This window comes from Myxine glutinosa, chromosome 4 (assembly GCF_964187855.1).
Source record: "Myxine glutinosa chromosome 4, kmMyxGlut1.1, whole genome shotgun sequence".
NCBI lineage: Eukaryota > Metazoa > Chordata > Myxini > Myxiniformes > Myxinidae > Myxine > Myxine glutinosa.
Genome location: NC_136264.1, coordinates 116,419,380 through 116,440,358, shown reverse-complemented (window position 1 = coordinate 116,440,358; position 20,979 = coordinate 116,419,380). Strand labels below are relative to the sequence as shown.

The following is a 20,979-nucleotide window of genomic DNA, read 5'->3' as shown; positions in this document are numbered from 1 at the left end:
TAACAGTTCCTTGGGCTTCATGGTGGAGTTTCTGTTCGGATATGCCCTGTCAACTGTGGAACCTTGCATAAAAAGGTGTGTTTCTTTCTAAATCATGTCTAATCAATTGAAATGGCCACAGCCCATAGATGTACTCCATTCAAGTTGTCGCGACATTTTAAGGATGATCAAAGGAAATTGGACACGCCTTAGCTCAATTTGGACTGTCATAGCAAAGGGATTGAATACTTATTGGCTGAAAACATATCAGCTTTTCGTTTTTTAATCATTGTACACCGCCCTTTCCTATGCCATCTCCAGGCACTGCATAGCGTTATTGCCGGGCACCGAAGGGGGCTCGGCAATGACGCACGCTGAAAGGGAGTACTCAGTTTTCACTCTGGTTGTTTTTTTGCTTTCTTGTTTTCTTGCTTTCTTGTTTTCTTGCTTTCTTGTTTTCTTGTTTTCTTGGTTGTCTGGGCGATATCTCAGCCATCCTTTGAGCTAGGAAGCTGAAATTTCGGCACAATCGTGAGCAAGTACTTTGTCAAAAACAGTATTTTTTGTTTTTTGATTAATCAATTAATTGATGAGTTATTTAATTATTAGCGATTAATTAAGTACTTATTTATTTCCTTTCTCTTCTGGCCATGATCTCAGGCACCTTTTGAGTTAGGAAGATGATATTTGGACATGCCAATGACAAAGTGATTTGGCTGTAAAAGATATTTTTGATTTATTGATATTAATCAATTAATCAATTAATAGATTAATTATTTAATTATTCGATTAATGACTAAAATTTTTTTTTTAAAGTTACAGATTCTGATGAAATGGTGGTGGTTTATGTGTTATATGAGCGAATTGATTAATTATTTCATTTTTTTATGATTATTATTTATTTATTTTCATTATTAATAATTTCTATATTTTATTTCTCATCTGGGCAATATCTCAGGCTCCTTTTGAGCTAGGGAGCTGATATTTGGACATGACAATGACCAAGTGATTTGGCTGTAAAGGGTATTTTTGATTTATTGATCAATTAATTAATCGATTAATTATTTAATTATTCGATGAATGACTTAATTAATTATTTTTTTTAAGTTACAGATTCGGATGAAATGGTGGTGGTTTATGTATTCTATTCGCCAATTGATTAATAATTTAATTTTTTTATGATTATTATTTATTTATTTTCATTATTAATCATTTATTTATTTTCTTTCTCATTTGGCCAATATCTCAGGCACCTTTTGAGCTAGGAAGCTAATATCTGCACATGACAGTGAGCAAGTACTTTGTCAAAAACTGTATTTTTGTTTTTTGATTAATCAATTAATTGAGGAGTTATTTAATTATTAGCGATTAATTAAGTACTTATTTAATTAATTAAATTTACTTTCTCTTCTGGCCATCAACTCAGGCACCTTTTGTGTTAGGAAGCTGATATTTGGGCATGCCAATCACCAGGTGATTTGGCTGCAAAGGCTATTTTTGATTTATTAATTAATCAATTAATCAAATAATCGATTATTTAATTATTCGATTAATGACTAAATTTTTTTTTTCCCCAGTTACAGATTCTGATGAAATGGTGGTGGTTTATGTGTTCTATGACCGAATTCATTAATAATTTTATTTTTTAATGATTATTATTTTATTTTTTCCATTATTAATCATTTATTTATTTTCTTTCTCATTTGGCCAATATCTCAGGCACCTTTTGAGCTAGGAAGCTAATATTTGGACATGACAGTGACCAAGTGATGTGGCTATCAAGGATATTTTTGATTTATTGATTAATCATTTAATCGATTAATTATTTATTGATTAATCAATTAATTATTTAATTTTTTATTAATGACTTATTTAATTAATTTTTTAAAGATACATCTTCGGATGAAGCACGAGTGGTTTAGTTATGCTATTAGCCAATTGATTAAGAAAATATTTTGTGAGAATCTTTTATTGATTTTAATTATACAATTAATCAATCAATTATTGCACACCTCTCCTTCCCAATGCAATCTCTATGAGCTGCACTGTGGTATTGCCGGGCGCCGTAGGCGCCAGTGGCGCCCCGGCAATGCCGCGCTGTAGGATATTTAATTATTTGGCATGGGGGCGGTGTACTTTGAATGTATCTGTACTTGTTTTTAATCAATTTGTAAAAATTTCAGAAAAAAGGAATTCCACTTTGACATTATGGGGTAAAAATATCTCAATTTAATCCATTTTAAATTCAGGCTGAAATGCAACAAAATGTGAAAAAGACAAGGGGTGTGAATACTTTCTGAAGGCACTGTATAACAAGTTCAAATATTTACTCGCTGTTTCTGAAGGGAAATAATACACAAGGCAATGCAGTTGGAAGATGAAAAAATAGATTCCCATCATGTTTGTACCTTAACCACAGCATGTCGAGGTGCACACTCCTTACAGAGTTACAGAACAGACACATTGAGCATCTGGAGTTTTTTTTTTTTTTTTTTTTTTTTGTATACTGAATCGAGGCTCGTGAAAGAGCTAACATTTACTTCACAAACAAATCAACCAGACAAACAAAATACCCAAAAAGAGGGAGCGGAAGACAAGATGGGGAGAGAAGGGGAAGCACACAAACACAACATCCGAGAGCAGGGAGATGTGTGGAAGGGAGAGGGCCCGGGGGGAGGAGGCATGGGAAGGGGGAGGGGGGGCGATGAAATCATGGAAAAGTGCGAGGAAATCATTGATTTAAACCTATGATAACTTTGGCCATGTTGACAAGGTGTCATCTCCTTTTTTTGATTGAGCTGTTACCCGCTCACGTTGTGTACAGCCCTGTTCCACGAATTTCATGGCAGCGGTTGAATCGTGGCTTGCCGGGAAAGGCAAGGCGCTCGGCCGCGGGGGCAATCCTCGAGATTCCGAATGCACAACGCAGCGATGAAGGAACCTATTCGTGCCGTGCAAGCAGTCGCCAGGGGAATGTTACATCAGAGAGCGAGCTTGTTGTTGAAGGTATAATTCTTTGAGTGGCTTGTTTTCCAGTATTTTTTTGACTTGCCATTATTTTTCTTTCACATAGTTGTGCTAAACCTGCTATCACATTTTGTTCAGGCGATATGATTCGAGTTCCATTTGTGCAATTTGATATTTGTACTCTGCAGGCAATTTTACATTTTTCAGTTTTCTGTGTGCTTTAAAATTCACAAAAAAGGTGTGTGCACAAAAAAAAAAAAAAAACCACCTGCTTTAAAATTCCTTTTATGGAGTATTAAAGCAGACAGAAAATTGCAAAATTGTTGCAGACTTTATCCTGTTTGGGATTCCTTTATGCCACTAACTGCATATGCTGCAGCCAATTGCATGCAACATGCGACGTCTTGAGCCATCTTTATATTGGGAGGAAGGTTTTTAAGCCATTGTCAACAATGTGGGTTTTCCTGATGCTTTTGGAAAAAAACTTTCAGTTGCGGCATGGATTATGGGAAAGTGCTGGAACGAGGATGTGACACAGGTCTGATAAGACGTAATTCAGGATTTTTCTCTTTGGGTTGCCTTGTTTCACCTTGCGGCAATCTTGTGTGCCTGTGCATGCATGGATAAACAGTACATATTTCTTTTCATTTTGAAAGGGAAGATTTTATTTACGCGAGATTGCTTTTTTGTTTCTTCATTTCTGGGTGCCATTGTATACATTTCCCAGCACGGCCGGAATGGCGGAAGGAGATTTCACTGCGAGAGGTGGATGTGAACAGTCAGCTTGTGTGGATTTGTGAGGCATGGGCTCAGCCTGCTCCAACATACGAATGGCTAAAAAATGGAGAACTTCTGCTATCAGTGGTAAGATTGTAAATTCCGAATTATAGTGGGCCATCTACATATTATGTATGTGAGGGAGGCCTCGGAGGGGGCGAGGGGGGTTAGAAAAGAACAAAAAGGGAAGGAATGGTGTGAGGGGACATGGATACAAAAGATTAATTAAGGGAGAGAACAGAGATGTATTGGAAAAAGGAATCAGATGGGTAGCTGAAGGACTAAGGAGGCTGAATAGAATTCTGTCATTTTAATGTCATTCTGTCATGTCAAACATAGTTTATTAAGTATCTCTGAGTCATTTGTTACTGATAAGGATGATGATGCTATAAATTTAATTTGTAGTAACTAGACCATAGTAATTCAAAATAATTTTTATCTGCAGCAAAGCTTTGACAATCACATGAAAATATTTAATACTGGCCAGGTGGCAGGTAGGAAAATAAAAATTTTATGTTGAAAGCTCCAGTCACGGACTATTTTGTCCTCATTGAGGCCAAACCTTAAATAAAAGAGCTGCATTGAAAGAAAAGTGAAGAAAGCGAGAATAGTCTAAGAGTTTTTTGAGGAAGTAAAGATAAATTAAGGAGAATTAAACAGAGAGAATGTAAAGGTGAGGAGTGAAAATGAGTAAGAAAAGTGTATGATAAAAAGTGTATGATGAAAAGTGTATTGTTACGTGGTCCCCTCGGTGAATACCTGGTCTCGGTGACCCCCGGACCGTGAGAGGACCTTCGCCAGCAAGCTGTACTATATATGCGCTTTCGCCATGCAACCCCTATGAATTTCACCCCGGAGACAACTGATGTTCAAGGATATATTTCCAATGGTAATGATACCATACAATTCCAATGACACAACCACGGAGATTTTCCCCGAGCAATCAACAATACACAACCATCAACAATATTTCAAGGACACAATCAATTCCCTATGAGTAAGATGGCCATCTTATATATGTGTGTCCCGGTGAGTACTCACACCCCCTTTCGGTCTCTGCTCCTCACAATGTCTCTGGGCCCCTCCTGACCAAGATACTGGTCGGCGTCTCCGCACTCGGGTGGACGTTTCTCCACCGGGCAGGTATCGTACCAGGCACCGGGGCTGCAGCCCTCGTGGTCACGCGGAGCGGGTACGGTAGAGCAAGCCAAACCCCACGCCGCTTGCAAGGCGCGTTAGGCCCCAACGTGCGACCCGCACGCGTCTGTTTAGACAGTGCCGCGACGATACCAGACGCGGGGTCGATGCACGGCCCCACGTCACTTGACGTCTCCACCGGGCAGGTACACGTCCCGGTGACTCCTCTCGCCAGACAGGCTTCGGAACGCCGCTGTTTCACGCAGCGCAAGGTCGATCCCACCTTTTGTCGGAGCGGGGCGAAGAAGAATCTTTCCCGTCCTTTTTCCTCGTGTCTTTTTCTCTTCCGTTTCCGGTCACTTCCGTTTCCGGCCACTCCCTCAGAAGGGCTCCTGACCCTCCAACCACAACAACTACACAACACTTAATATACTACACACGGATAAGCAAAGACCTGAATGGTAATTCACATACATTCACATAAATATGTAACAGTATGATGAAAAGTGTATGATGAAAACTGTATGATGAAAAGTGTATGATGAAAAGTGTATGATGAAAAGTGTAGGACGAAAAGTGTATGACGAAAAGTGTATGACGAAAAGTGTATGATGAAAAGTGTATGACGATCAGTGTATGACGATAAGTGTATGACGAAAAGTGTATGACGAAAAGTGTATGACGAAAAGTGTATGACGAAAAGTGTATGACGAAAAGTGTATGATTAAAAGTGTATGATGAAAAGTGTATGACGAAAAGTGTATGACGAAAAGTGTATGACGAAAAGTGTATGACGAAAAGTGTATGACGATAAGTGTATGACGATAAGTGTATGACGAAAAGTGTATGACGAAAAGTGTAAGACGAAAAGTGTATGACGAAAAGTGTATGACGAAAAGTGTATGACAAAAAGTGCATGACGAAAAGTGCATGATGAAAAGTGTATGATGAAAAGTGTATGACGAAAAGTGTATGACGAAAAGTGTATGACGAAAAGTGTATGACGAAAAGTGTATGACGAAAAGTGTATGACGAAAAGTGTATGACAAAAAGTGCATGACGAAAAGTGCATGACGAAAAGTGTATGATGAAAAGTGTATGACGAAAAGTGTATGACGAAAAGTGTATGACGAAAAGTGTATGACGAAAAGTGTATGACGAAAAGTGTATGATGAAAAGTGTATGATGAAAAGTGTATGACGAAAAGTGTATGACGAAAAGTGTATGATGAAAAGTGTATGACGAAAAGTGTATGACGAAAAGTGTATGACGAAAAGTGTATGACGAAAAGTGTATGACGAAAAGTGTATGACGAAAAGTGTATGATGAAAAGTGTATGATGAAAAGTGTATGGTGAAAAGTGTATGGTGAAAAGTGTATGATGAAAAGTGTATGATGAAAAGTGTATGATGAAAAGTGTATGACGAAAAGTGTATGACGAAAAGTGTATGGTGAAAAGTGTATGATGAAAAGTGTATGGTGAAAAGTGCATGGTGAAAAGTGTATGATGAAAAGTGTATGGTGAAAAGTGTATGATGAAAAGTGTATGGTGAAAAGTGCATGGTGAAAAGTGTATGGTGTTTGTTTGTGAGAAAGAGAGATTAAAGCTACGCAGGTAGATTTAGTTTGAGTGAGACAGAAAGTAAGACCAGCAATCCTGACATGGAGAGTGTAATATGGTTCCAGGCACCACTAACGCTCCTAAGTCCAAATGGTAGTACTACCCTGAGCGGTTACTGTCTACAACCTACTACCTTAAAAAAACAGTCTAACCGGATGGTTGCTTTTTTAGGAGACACCATCTTCTTACTGGTTGTCCGTTGGCTCCCGGAGGGAGCTCATCCCCCCTTTAACAGGTATTGGCAGTTTAACCTCTTAGGTTAAACTGCCAAAATCAAGACTCACTGCTCACCTTCACTCTTTCATTCCTCTTTTCTCCCGCCTCTGGAATAAACTCCCTCACTCTCTTCAATCCCACTCCTCCCTCCAGGTCTTTAAAACAGCTGTTCACCACTATCTCTTATCTTCCCCCATCCAAAACCTTGATCTTTTCTACCCCCGCTAATTCACCCCAGATCCACTTTTTTGAAATACCAACTTCTTTCCTGGAAATCCTTGGTGTCCTTGTGTTTTATACTTCTCCCACCCAACCCCCCCCCCTTCCCACGCCTCCTCCCCCCAAGCCCTCTCCCTTCCACACATCTCCCGATGTCCCTGCTCTCAATTGTTGTATTTGTGTGCTTCCCCCTCTCCCCATCTTGTCTACTGCTCCCCTTATTATATGCTTTATGTGTCTGTTTGATTTTTTGTATGATTAATGTTGGCTCTTTCACGAGCCTCGATCTTGTATACAAAAAAAAATATATATATATATTATATATATATATATTTATATATATATATATATATATATATTGTTTTTAGTCCTGCAGGGTGTCACAGTCAGCCTCCCCACTGGCAAGCCAGTGAGGGTAGTCCGTTTAGTCGTCAACTACCCCACCATGCGGCAGGTAGCACTGGGCCACATGTTACCTGTTGCAGTCAAGAGACTGACTGACTAAGTGACATCACAGCATCATAAGCAATGTGTGTGACATTGGATCATGTGATTGCTGTTGCTATGATAATTTTCACAGACAGCACCTTCCAAACGCCAGTTTGTTGTTGTTGTTGTTATTGTTGTTATGTAGTCCCAGACCGTTCTCTTGAAGCATCATTCATCATGCCAATCACAAATCTGTACTATAGTAGCGACCCAGAGATCTCTCACATCTAGAATGGTGTACCCCCTCCTTCACGAAGTCAGGGCCATGACAGAGTTAGCGAGAGAGAGAGAGAAAGAGAGAGAAAAAAAAACAACCTTTAGAGGCCATTTTTTCCCCGCAAGCGGGGGTTGGCCTTTTTCGGGGACCGTGGTTGTTGTTGTTTTTTGGTCCCCTTTTTGAAGCAATGTTTTACGGCCGGATGCCCTTCCTGCCGCCAACCCTTTTTGTCGCCTTTTTACGACAAACAGGGAATTACCAGTGAACTGGTACTCAAATTAGCCGACCTCGGAAGGATGACAGGCTGAGTCAACCCCCCTGGCAGTTAATTCAGCGATCGACCGGGATTCGAACCCAGGATCCTAGGATCCTGGGCTGGCACCCTAGCCGCTAGCCCAACACCAGGTTCCTAGAGAAAGAGAGAGAGACAAAAGGAAAAGGGCCGGTCCATGGGGACTGATCGGCATTCTGACCTGATGATGCTCCCCTGATGAATGGAGGCAACAGGGAAGAATGGGGAAGATTTGGCCCCTGACTTGTGTTGGGGGGTACAACCCCAGCGAAATGGCATCCCCGATAGATGTAGCCAGTTCGCAGTTATGCCCTTAGATAGCAAGTTATGTCAGACCACGTGTGTCTTGTCATATTCACACACATTCAATCCATATTATTAATTCTTGCTACTGGATGGATAACTTCCTTAAAGTTTTGATTAACCAACTTGCACTAACACAGACCAAAACTCTCCAAGCTTCAGATTTACTCTGGAGGCTACTAATCCTTCTGTGTGAACAAATCTACAATACAGACAAACTAAACTCCTCTGATACAACATCATATAACAACAGTGATTGAACACCTTTCTCATGCAGAACCAATACTGAAATTTATATTCGAATCTCATAACTTTTATACACAAATACAGACAGAAAAATTGAAAATGAGCACTTAAGATTGAGTGAATTAAGAATAAACTGTTGAAGGATTGATTTGCTTTGAATGTTATTGAGCTATGTCTTTATAGAGGGGTCAATATATGGTTGAACCCCCAAAAAATTGATACAAAAGGTTTTTCAATGGATTCTGGTACCATTGGGCATGCTAAATAACATACTAAAAATCTAGTAACATCTGACTTCCGGAAAGGGGTCATTTTCAAGATGGCGTCCAAGATGGCCGCCAGGAGCTTAAAATGGCCATATCTGAATTATTATTCAACCTAGAAAGGTGGTTTTGGTGTCTAACCCTAGGTTTTAGGGCCCAAGGAATCCAATTGAATCAATAAAATTACCATCAGTTAATTATTTATTGACAAGTCCAAGATGGCATCCCAAGGTGACATCCTGATCCACTAAAATGGCATTACTGTCCAATCATTTTGTGCATGATTTTGCATCCAACAGACTCATATTCATGCACATTCACACCTTCCTGAGCCGCAACACCTGTGACAATGTTCCTTAATGAAGAGTCTGGCGAGAAAGGTGAGCATTCTACAAGTTTTGAACTGATCTCCTCCAGGTCAGCAGCGTCCCTTTTCATCCTTGACTCCATCAAATCCTTGTGCTGTTCAGATGTCGTGTATGACCGGTTTGTGAACTCCTGCATTGCGATATTGTACTCTGATGTTATGGGGCTTGACATGGTCCAAAGGACTCTCTGCTCTTCAGACAACCCGCTTCCGCGTGTCAGACCTCCAGTGGTCTTCAACGACCTCATCAACGTCTGCTCAATGACAAGATGTGAACTGAGGCCTGCCCATAACTGGCTGCTGCGACGGATAACATGAAAACCCTTTTCGAATTTTCTGAATATGTCTGGGTGGTTGATATCAAGCTGACCCATCTCTTGGACATAGACGTATGCTGAAGCTTTGTACAAACCTTTGTCTGTAATGATCACTGAATACTGTGGACTGGAGTCACAGGTGGCAGTGGTGTAGACACATTACACTCTTATCTCCAATCTGAAACACACACTTGGTTCATTAGCTGGTGAGTCGAGGATGACGATGAATAGCGACTAACTGTATAAGACAACAAATGCCTAATGGGCTGGTAAACCTGGCTTACTGGATTACCTGATTACTTTGTGCTTATTTAAGTAATTTTGATGATTTCCTGGGTGCCTTAAACCTAGGTATACACACTGAAAAAATCTCTCTAGGTTGACTACTATTCGACAGAGCCATTTTAGTGGATCAGGATGTCACCTTGGGATGCCATCTTGGACTTGTCAATAAATAATTAACTGATGGTAATTTTATTGATTCAATTGGATTCTTTGGGCGCTTAAACCTAGGGTTAGACACCAAAACCACCTTTCTAGGTTGAATAATAATTGAGATATGGCCATTTTAAGCTCCCGGTGACAAGTCCAAGATGGCATCCCAAGGTGACATCCTGATCCACTAAAATGGCTCTGTCGAATAGTAGTCAACCTAGAGAGATTTTTTCAGTGTGTATACCTAGGTTTAAGGCACCCAGGAAATCATCAAAATTACTTAAATAAGCACAAAGTAATCAGGTAATCCAGTAAGCCAGGTTTACCAGCCCATTAGGCATTTGTTGTCTTATACAGTTAGTCGCTATTCATCGTCATCCTCGACTCACCAGCTATTGAACCAAGTGTGTGTTTCAGATTGGAGATAAGAGTGTAATGTGTCTACACCACTGCCACCTGTGACCCGGAAGTCAGGTGTTACTAGATTTTTAGTATGTTATTTAGCATACCCAATGGTACCAGAATCCATTGAAAAACCTTTTGTATCAATTTTTTGGGGGTTAGGTGAGTTTTTTTCGTATATTGACCCCTCTATTAGTAAAAGACAATTATATATCTTTATCTTGGTCTTGTATAAGACTGAGGAGTTTGCCTTAAAAGAATGAATCTGCTCAATAACCATAATAGTGTAGACTCCCACAATGCCACAGTGTAAGGCTAGAATGGAGAAACGATAAATGAGTCTCTGGATGCATTAGTATATTGTTTTTGATTGCATGTGTTCTGAGTGCATTAGGTTTGAGTGCTCTGAATTTGTTTTATGATTATTATTACTGCACTACGTCCAACCACTTATGCACCTACAGAATGGCTCAAGCATGGCCGGCTCCAGCTCGCTGGAGATTGAAAACGTGACCCTGTCGGACAGTGGGATGTATCAGTGCGTGGCTCGGAATAAGCACGGGGAGATCTTGTCCAACGCAGAGCTGCGAGTGCTTTGTGAGTGATTTGTGAGTGTTACGTGTGTCACATTGTTGATTGGTGAGTTGTGCTTCAGTGCTCCATGCGCACTGCTCCAGTTCTTTGTGAATTATTTGGAAATTCTGAGTTAGTGCTTTGTGAATGTCACAAGAGCTTTGCTTTTACCATCCTGATTGTTTTCTAGGCTAACCCCCGCTCTAGCAGGGGAAATGGCCTTAAAATGCCTGTTGTTGTTGTTGTTGTTGTTGTGTATCTTGATTGTTTTCTCAACCTGTGACTGACTGGAGAGTAAAAATTATGAAAGACGATTTATTTATTTAATGGAGAGATATCTGCATCATATTTAGAGACATCAAGATTTCACTCCACACAGTTCAAGGTGGATGAATCCCTTTCAAACTATACTGTACCTAAATCCACAAAACCTTTTTACCTGCAACATGTTGCAGGTCTACAAGAGTTCAGTGTTGCTGTTGTTGTTATTGTTGGGGTTCTTTGTGGGGTTCAATTTTTGAAATGTGCACCCATTGGTAGGACAGCTACTGGACCACACCCACATCTGTCACTTGACTCCACCCACCATAGCACCGAGATTAAATGATCTGGCCGCCATCTTGGTTTTCTGGTGGGCCTAACACATTAGGCCTGTAGGCCTCTACTGATTACACAATGCCCGGGTTTGTTGCATCATATTTCCATTGGCTTTGTTTGGGTCGAGTGTTATTCACGATGAGGAAGCCAAACATCTCATCATATGTCGAATAATAAATAGTAAGATTTAATCAAGCCGGTCAGAATCTACGGCACGTCAGAACGCACGGTAATCAAGTGTTATGTTACATTATGTAATCAAGCGTTATGTTACACAAATTACTAAACATCGGGGAAAAAACCCCTGGCGCTCACCTGGTAGAATAAACAGTATACTGGACTGAGTAAAAGTACTTTAAACCAATTCCAATGGTTGCTAGAAGACAGGGCAGCATGTAGAATCATATAAACATAATCATAAGACTTTAAACAAACAAAAAAACAAGTACAGATACATTCAAAGTACACCGCCCCCATGCCAAATAATTAAATATCCTCCAGCATGGCATTGCTGGAGTACCACAGTGCAGCCATGTGCCAATACCACAGTGCAGCTCATCGAGAGTGTATTGGAAGTGAGAGGTGTACCATAATTGATTGATTAATTGCATAATTTAAATCAATAAAATATTGTCATAAAATATTTTCTTAATCAATTGGCTAATAGCATAACTAAACCACAAGTGCTTCATCCGAAGATGTAACTTTTAGAAATTTCATTAAATAAGTCATTAATAAAAGAATTAAATAATTTCTTTATTAATCAATAAATAATTAATCGATTAATTAATTAATCAATAAATCAAAAATATCCTTTACAGCCAAATCACTTGGTCATTGTCATGTCCAAATATCAGCTTCCTACCTCAAAAGGTGCCTGAGGTATTGCCCAGATGGGAAAGAAAAGAAATAAATGATTAATAATGAAAATAAATAAATAACAATCATGAAAAAAATTAATAATTAATCAATTGGCTCATAGAACACATAAACCACCACCATTTCATCCGAATCTGTAACAAAAATATATAAAAAAATTAGTCATTAATCTAATAATTAAATAATTAATCGATTAATTGATTAATCAATAAATCAAAAATAGCCTGTACAGCCAAATCACTTGGTCATTGGCATGTCCAAATATCAGCTCCCGAACTCAAAAGGTGCCTGAGATAATGCCCAGAAGAGAAAGGAAATTTATAAGTTTATTTATAAGAGAAAGGAAATTTGAAAGACTCCGCAATAAAACAGGTCTCACAATTCACTCCCAAGCCTACAAGGACCACCTACAACACTACAAAGATGCCCTCTCCCGCGCCTGCTCCGCCTACTACTCTCAAATTATCCACTCTGGCTCTGGAAACCCAAAAGCACTCTTCTCTACAATAAACAAACTCCTCAGCCCCCTGGACACCACCACCCAGTCATTCACAGTAGACAACTGCATCTCCTTCTTTTCATTCTTCCAAAGCAAAATTGACAACATCCACAGCAGCTTAACCACCACCGCACCTGCTCCCCCTCAAACCACCTGCCCCCCCTTATCCTGCCAACCCTTGTCTCCGTTCTCCCCAGTCTCCCCTACTGACCTCTCTGAACTCCTCATAGGAATGAAAGCTGCCACATGCACTCTTGACCCCATCCCCTCCAGCTTTGTCAAGGCCTCCCTTCCTGCTCTCTCTCCACTTATCACTGCAACAATAAACTCCTCCCTGTCTACAGGCATCGTCCCACCATCCCTCAAAATTGCTGCTGTTACCCCCATTCTGAAAAAACATGGACTCAACCCTGACACCCTAAACAACTTCAGACCCATCTCCAACCTACCCTTTCTGTCAAAAGTTTTGGAACGCGCTGTAGCCACTCAACTTAAGCATCACCTCTCTGCCAATAACCTGTTTGAAACATTCCAATCCGGATTCCGCTCCAACCACAGTACTGAAACTGCTCTCCTCAAAATCACCAACGACCTTCTCCTCTCCTCTGACGCTGGCAACCTCAACATTCTCATCCTCCTCGACCTCAGCGCCGCCTTTGACACCATCAATCACACCATCCTCCTCACCCGACTTGAAACCACCCTTAACATTACCGGCACTGCGCCCTCTTGGATCAAATCATACCTCTCCGACAGACGCCAGTTCATCTCAATCAATAACTGCAAATCCCCCACTGCTCCCCTCCCCCAAGGTGTCCCCCAAGGTTCAGTTATTGGCCCCCTCCTCTTCATCCTGTACCTGTCCCCCCTTGATCACTTAATCCGCCGTCATGGTCTCCAATTCCACTGCTTCGCCGATGACATCCAGCTTTTCATCTCCACCAAGTCCATCTCCACCGCCACCCACTCTATCCTGACAAATTGCATCACTGAAATAAAATCCTGGCTTCAAATCAACTTCCTCAAACTTCACTGTGATAAATCTGAAATAATCATCATTGGCCCAAAAACGCTCACCAAATCCACCCATAACTTTGCCCTCAACATCGACGGTTTCCCAGTATCCACCTCCCCTCACATCCGGAATCTTGGCATCATCTTTGACCAAACCCTCTCCTTCGACAAATACACTAAACAGATCACAAGGACAGCCTTCTTTCACCTGAAAAACATCGCCCGTCTCCGTCCATCCCTCTCCTCCACGGCTGCAGAAACCCTCATCCACGCCTTCATCACCTCCCGTCTGGACTACTGCAACAGCCTCCTCTTTGGTTCACCCTCAATAATCATCAATAAACTCCAATACATTCAGAACTCCGCTGCCCGTCTACTCACCCATTCCCGGACCCGTGACCACATCACCCCCGTCTTTTACAAGCTTCACTGGCTCCCCATCCCCCAGAGAATCCAGTACAAAATCCTCCTCTTGACCTACAAAGCCCTGCATAACGTGGCCCCATCCTACCTGACTGACCTCCTCTCCAGACACACTCCCACCCGCAACCTCCGCTCTGCTGGTACCAACCTCCTGACCCCCCCCCCCCCATGCGGACCAAATTCAGATCCTGGGGGGACAGGGCCTTCCCCATTGCTGCTCCCACCCTCTGGAACTCACTACCTCACACCATCAGAGACTCATCCTCACTCACCACATTCAAAACATCACTCAAGATCCACCTGTTCAACACTGCATTCAACATTTAACCCACAGCATTTATCCCCTGACTATCTCTTCTCCTTCTCCTTCCTTTTGCTTTGATTATTTACCTGTTGATTTTTGTCTTTTTGCACTTGTTTTTTTGTACTCTGTCAAAGCGTCTTTGGGCTTCTTGAAAAGCGCTATATTAAATAAATGTATTATTATTATTATTATTATTATAAGTACTTAATTAATCACTAATAATTAAGTAACTCATCAATTAATTGATTAATCAAAAAACAAAAAATACCGTTTTTGAAAAAGTATTCCTCACTATTGTGCCCAAATTTCAGCTTCCTAGCTCAAAGGATGGCTGAGAAATTGCCCGGACAAACAAACAAACAAGTAAGCAAGAAAACAAACAAACAAACAAACAAGTACAGATACATTCAAAGTACACCGCCCCCATGCCAAATAATTAAATATCCTACAGAGCGGCATTGCCGGGGCGCCTCAGGCGCCCGGCAATACCGCAGTGCAGCTCATTGAGGCTGCATTGGGAGGGAGAGGTGTACACTAATTGATTGATTAATTGTATGATTAAAATCAATAAAAGATTATCACAAAATATTTTCATAATCAATTGGCTAATAGCATAACTAAACCACTAGTGCTTCATCCGAAGATGTATCTTTCAGGAATTTAATTAAATAAGTCATCAATAAAAAATTAAATAATTAATTGATTACTCAATAAATAATTAATCGATTAATCAATCAATAATTAATAGATGAAATGATTAATCAATAAATCAAAAATATCCTTGATAGCCACATCACTTGGTCACTCATGTCCAAATATTAGCTTCCCAGCTCAAAAGGTGCCTGAGATATTGGCCAAATGAGAAAGAAAATAAATAAATGATTAATAATGAAAATAAATTAATAATCATAAAAAAATTAAATTATTAATCAATTTGGTCAGAGAACACATAAACTACCACTATTTCATCAGAATCTGTAACTTAAATTTTTTTTTTTTTTGTCATTAATCAAATAATTAAATAATTAATCGATTAATTGATTAATTAATAAATCAAAAATATCCTTTGCAGCCAAATCACCTGGTCATTGGCATGTCCAAATATCAGCTTCCTAACTCAAAAGGTGCCTGAGTTAATGGTCAGAAGAGAAAGGAAATTTGATTAATTAAATAAGTACTTAATTAATCGCTAATAATTAAATAACTCCTCAATTTATTGATTAATCAAAAAAAAAAATACCGTTTTTGAAAAAGGACTTGCTCACTATTGTGCCGAAATTTCAGCTTCCTAGCTCAAAGGATGGCTGAGATATCGCCCGGACAACCAAGAAAACAAACAAACAAGAAACAAGAAAGAAAGCAAGAAAGAAAACAACCAGAGTGAAAACTGAGTACTCCCTTTCAGTGTGCGTCACTGCCGAGCCCCCTTCGGTGCCCGGCAATGACTTTATGCAGCACCTGGAGATGGCATAGGAAAGGTGCGGTGTACAACAAGTACACATACATTCAAAGTACACCGCCCCATGCCAAATAATTAAATATGCTGCAGCGCGGCATTGACGGGGCGCCTCCGGCGCCCGGCAATACCGCAGTGCAGCTCATTGAGGCTGCATTGGGAGGGAGAGGTGTACACTAATTGATTGATTAATTGTATAATTAAAATCAATAAAAGATTATCACAAAATATTTTCTTAATCAAATGGCTAATAGCATAACTAAACCACTAGTGCTTCATCCGAAGATGTATCTTTTAGAAATTTAATGAAATAAGTCATTAATCAAAAATTAAATAATTAATTGATTAATCAATACATAATTAATCGATTAATCAATAAATAATTAATCGATTAAACGATTAATCAGTAAATCAAAAATATCCTTGATAGCCACATCACTTGGTCACTCATGTCCAAATATTAGCTTCCGAGCTCAAAAGGTGCCTGAGATATTGGCCAAATGAGAAATAAAATAAATAAATGATTAATAATGAAAATATATAAATAATAATCATTAAAAAATTAAATTATTAATCAATTCGGTCACAGGACACATAAGCCACCACCATTTCATCAGGATCTGTAACTAAAAAAAAACAACAAATTAGTCATTAATCAGATAATTAAATAATTAATCGATTAATTGATGAATTGATTAATTAATAAATCAAAAATAGCATTTGCAGCCAAATCACCTGGTCATTGGCATGTCCAAATATCAGCTTCCTAACTCAAAAGGTGCCTGAGTTAATGGTCAGAAGAGAAAGGAAATTTGATTAATTAAATAAGTACTTAATTAATCGCTAATAATTAAATAACTCCTCAATTTATTGATTAATCAAAAAACAAAAAATACCGTTTTTGACAAAGGACTTGCTCACTCTTGTGCCGAAATTTCAGCTTCCTAGCTCAAAGGATGGCTGAGATATCGTCCGGACAAACAAACAAGAAAGAAAACAAGTACAGATACATTCAAAGTACACCGCCCCATGCCAAATAATTAAATATGCTGCAGCGCGGCATTGCCGGGGCGCCTCCGGCGCCCGGCAATACCGCAGTGCAGCTCATTGAGGCTGCATTGGGAGGGAGAGGTGTACACTAATTGATTGATTAATTGTATAATTAAAATCAATAAAAGATTATCACAAAATATTTTCATAATCAATTGGCTAATCGCATAACTAAACCACTAGTGCTTCATCCGAAGATGTTTCTTTTAGAAATTTAATTAAATAAGTCATTTATAAAAAATTAAATAATTAATTGATTACTCAAAAAATAATTAATCGATTAATTAATAAATAATTAATAGATGAAATGATTAATCAATAAATCAAAAATATCCTTGATAGCCACATCACTTGGTCACTCATGTCCAAATATTAGCTTCCCAGCTCAAAAGGTGCCTGAGATATTGGCCAAATGAGAAAGAAAATAAATAAATGATTAATAATGAAAAAATAATAATAATAATCATAAAAAAATTAAATTATTAATCAATTTGGTCAGAGAACACATAAACTACCACTATTTCATCAGAATCTGTAGCTTTAAAAAAAAATTTTTTTTTTTCATTAATCGAATAATTAAATAATTAATCGATTAATTGATTAATTAATAAATCAAAAATATACTTTGCAGCCAAATCACCTGGTCATTGGCATGTCCAAATGTCAGCTTCCTAACTCAAAAGGTGCCTGAGTTAATGGTCAGAAGAGAAAGGAAATTTGATTAATTAAATAAGTACTTAATTAATCGCTAATAATTAAATAACTCCTCAATTTATTGATTAATCAAAAAAAAAATACGGTTTTTGACAAAGGACTTGCTCACTATTGTGCCGAAATTTCAGCTTCCTAGCTCAAAGGATGGCTGAGATATCGTCCGGACAAACAAACAAGAAAGCAAGAAAGAAAACAAGAAAACAAGAAACCAGAGTGAAAACTGAGTACTCTCTTTCAGCGTGCGTCACTGCCGAGCCCCCTTTGCTGCCCGGCAATGACGATTTGCAATGCCTGGAGATGGCATAGGAAAGGAGCGATGTACAACAAGTACAGATACATTCAAAGTACACCGCCCCATGCCAAATAATTAAATATGCTGCAGCGCGGCATTGCCGCGGCGCCTCTGGCGCCCGGCAATACCGCAGTGCAGCTCATTGAGGCTGCATTGGGAGGGAGAGGTGTACACTAATTGATTGATTAATTGTATAATTAAAATCAATAAAAGATTATCACAAAATATTTTCATAATCAATTGGCTAATCGCATAACTAAACCACTAGTGCTTCATCCGAAGATGTATCTTTTAGAAATTTAATGAAACTAGGGCATGCCCGTACTATATCTATATCTAAAATTATATCCCCCCCCTCTATTTACATGAAATGGTTTGGTCCAAAGCGAACGGCTTGCGAGTACGGTGACAATCCCCCCCCCTCTATTTACATGAAATGGTTTGGTCCAAAGCGAACGGCTTGCGGAGTTTGGTAAAGAAATCGCCATAGCGTGCACAAACGCGCAGGAAAGCGAAAGAATCGCAAATTAGTTTTAATTAGTTTTAAAACATAGTTTAACGCCAACATAGCGGCAACATAGTTTGCCAACGTGAAATAAATGAATACGCTCTCAAATGTGCCGTCCGAGGCAGAGTCTGTTCGCCACGTTCGGCACACGTGATAACTCGCTGCTCTCTGATTGGTTGAATCGTTTTTTGGACATAGCTCGGTAACTACTTGTCCGATTAATATGAAACCTTGAAAAGGCACATCCTCGGGTCCCCAGCAATATACCTGGCAAGTTTCAAGTATATCGGACCGGTAGTTGTCGAGAAACAGCGGTCGCATACACACACACACACAGAGATTACTGGAATTATAGATAGACTAGGGCATGCCCGTACGTGGGTGCCCGTTCCTTGCCAAAAAAAAAAAAAAACGCTACCCGTACGCTCTACCCCGCCCGTACGCCCGTACGCCCGTAAACAAAAAAACAACGCTCTTCGCTTCCGCCCTTCGCTCTGGGAGAAATAATGCGCATAAGAAATCGAGAAATTATTATTTTCTCCGGAAGAAATCGAATTACGAACCGTAATGGCGCACGCGCTCGGCTCGGCTCGCAACAACGCGTTCTGTGATTGGCTGCCGGAAGTGAAGTCTTCACTGTCCGGAAGGTCGCAAATCGCAGTTACGATGAATCGCAAATTAGTTTTAATTAGTTTTAAAACATAGTTTAACGCCAACATAGTTTGCCAACGTGAAATAAATGAATACGCTCTCAAATGTGCCGTCCGAGGCAGAGTCTGTTCGCCACGTTCGGCACACGTGATAGCTCGCTGCTCTCTGATTGGTTGAATCGTTTTTTGGACATAGCTCGGTAACTACTTGTCCGATTAATTTCAAACCTTGAAAAGGCACATCCTCGGGTCCCCAGCAATATACCTGGCAAGTTGCAAGTATATCGGACCCGTGGTTGTCGAGAAACAGCGGTCACAGACAAACAAACACACACACAGACATACACACACACACACACACACAGAGATTAGTGGAATTATAGATAGATAAGTCATTTATAAAAAATTAAATAATTAATTGATTACTCAATAAATAATTAATCGATTAATCAATAAATAATTAATAGATGAAATGATTAATCAATAAATCAAAAATATCCTTGATAGCCACATCACTTGGTCACTCATGTCCAAATATTAGCTTCCCAGCTCAAAAGGTGCCTGAGATATTGGCCAAATGAGAAAGAAAATAAATAAATGATTAATAATGAAAATAAATAAATAATAATAATAAAAAAATTAAATTATTAATCAATTTGGTCAGAGAACACATAAACTACCACTATTTCATCAGAATCTGTAACTTAAAAAAAAAAAAAAGTTTTGTCATTAATCGAATAATTAAATAATTAATCGATTAATTGATTAATTAATAAATCAAAAATATCCTTTGCAGCCAAATCACCTGGTCATTGGCATGTCCAAATATCAGCTTCCTAACTCAAAAGGTGCCTGAGTTAATGGTCAGAAGAGAAAGGAAATTTGATTAATTAAATAAGTACTTAATTAATCGCTAATAATTAAATAACTCCTCAATTTATTGATTAATCAAAAAAAAAATACAGTTTTTGACAAAGGACTTGCTCACTCTTGTGCCGAAATTTCAGCTTCCTAGCTCAAAGGATGGCTGAGATATTGCCCGGACAAACAACCAAGAAAACAAACAACCAGAGTGAAAACTGAGTACTCTCTTTCAGCGTGCGTCACTGCCGAGCCCCCTTCGGTGCCCAGCAATGACGATTTGCAATGCCTGGAGATGGCAAAGGAAAGGAGCGGTGTACAACAAACAAACAACCAGAGTGAAAACTGAGTACTCTCTTTCAGCGTGCGTCACTGCCAAGCCCCCTTTGGTGCCCGGCAATGACGATTTGCAATGCCTGGAGATGGCATAGGAAAGGAGCGGTGTACAACAAGAAAACAACCAGAGTGAAAACTGAGTACTCTCTTTCAGCATGCGTCACTGCCGAGCTCCCTTCGGTGCCCAGTAATGACGATTTGCAATGCCTGGAGATGGCATAGGAAAGGTGCGGTGTACAATAACCAGAGTGAAAACTGAGTACTCCCTTTCAGCGTGCGTCACTGCCAAGCCCCCTTCGGTGCCCGGCAATGACGTTATGCAGCGCCTGGAGATGGCATAGGAAAGGTGCGTTGTACAATACTTATTTTTTGGGCAACCCACACCCCCCCCCCCCCCCCTCCTCCAACGCCGTATACCTCCTCAGACCCCAATTTTTCTAATGCCTTGAACAAACATTGGTACATCACAGGTGAGGAAGGTTGTGCTAAAGTTTCATCAAAACCGTGTGTGTCGTTTCTGAGAAGAAAGCAAATACCTAATTTGGGTGGCAGCCCCAGCATAGACTCCTAAAGGGG

The 20,979-nt window shown here is 39.6% G+C and overlaps 1 protein-coding gene across 1 annotated transcript in view; it reads left to right on the top strand.

Annotated features, from left to right (window-relative positions):
- CNTN2 (contactin 2) overlaps positions 1 to 20,979 on the top strand; it is a 393,061-nt gene that overhangs the window by 187,494 nt on the left and 184,588 nt on the right. Inside the window, exons 9-11 of the mRNA XM_068113156.2 lie at positions 2,804 to 2,985; positions 3,674 to 3,810; positions 10,712 to 10,844. Of these exons, the coding sequence (XP_067969257.2) occupies positions 2,804 to 2,985; positions 3,674 to 3,810; positions 10,712 to 10,844 (452 nt within the window). The remainder of the gene's footprint in view (positions 1 to 2,803; positions 2,986 to 3,673; positions 3,811 to 10,711; positions 10,845 to 20,979) is intronic.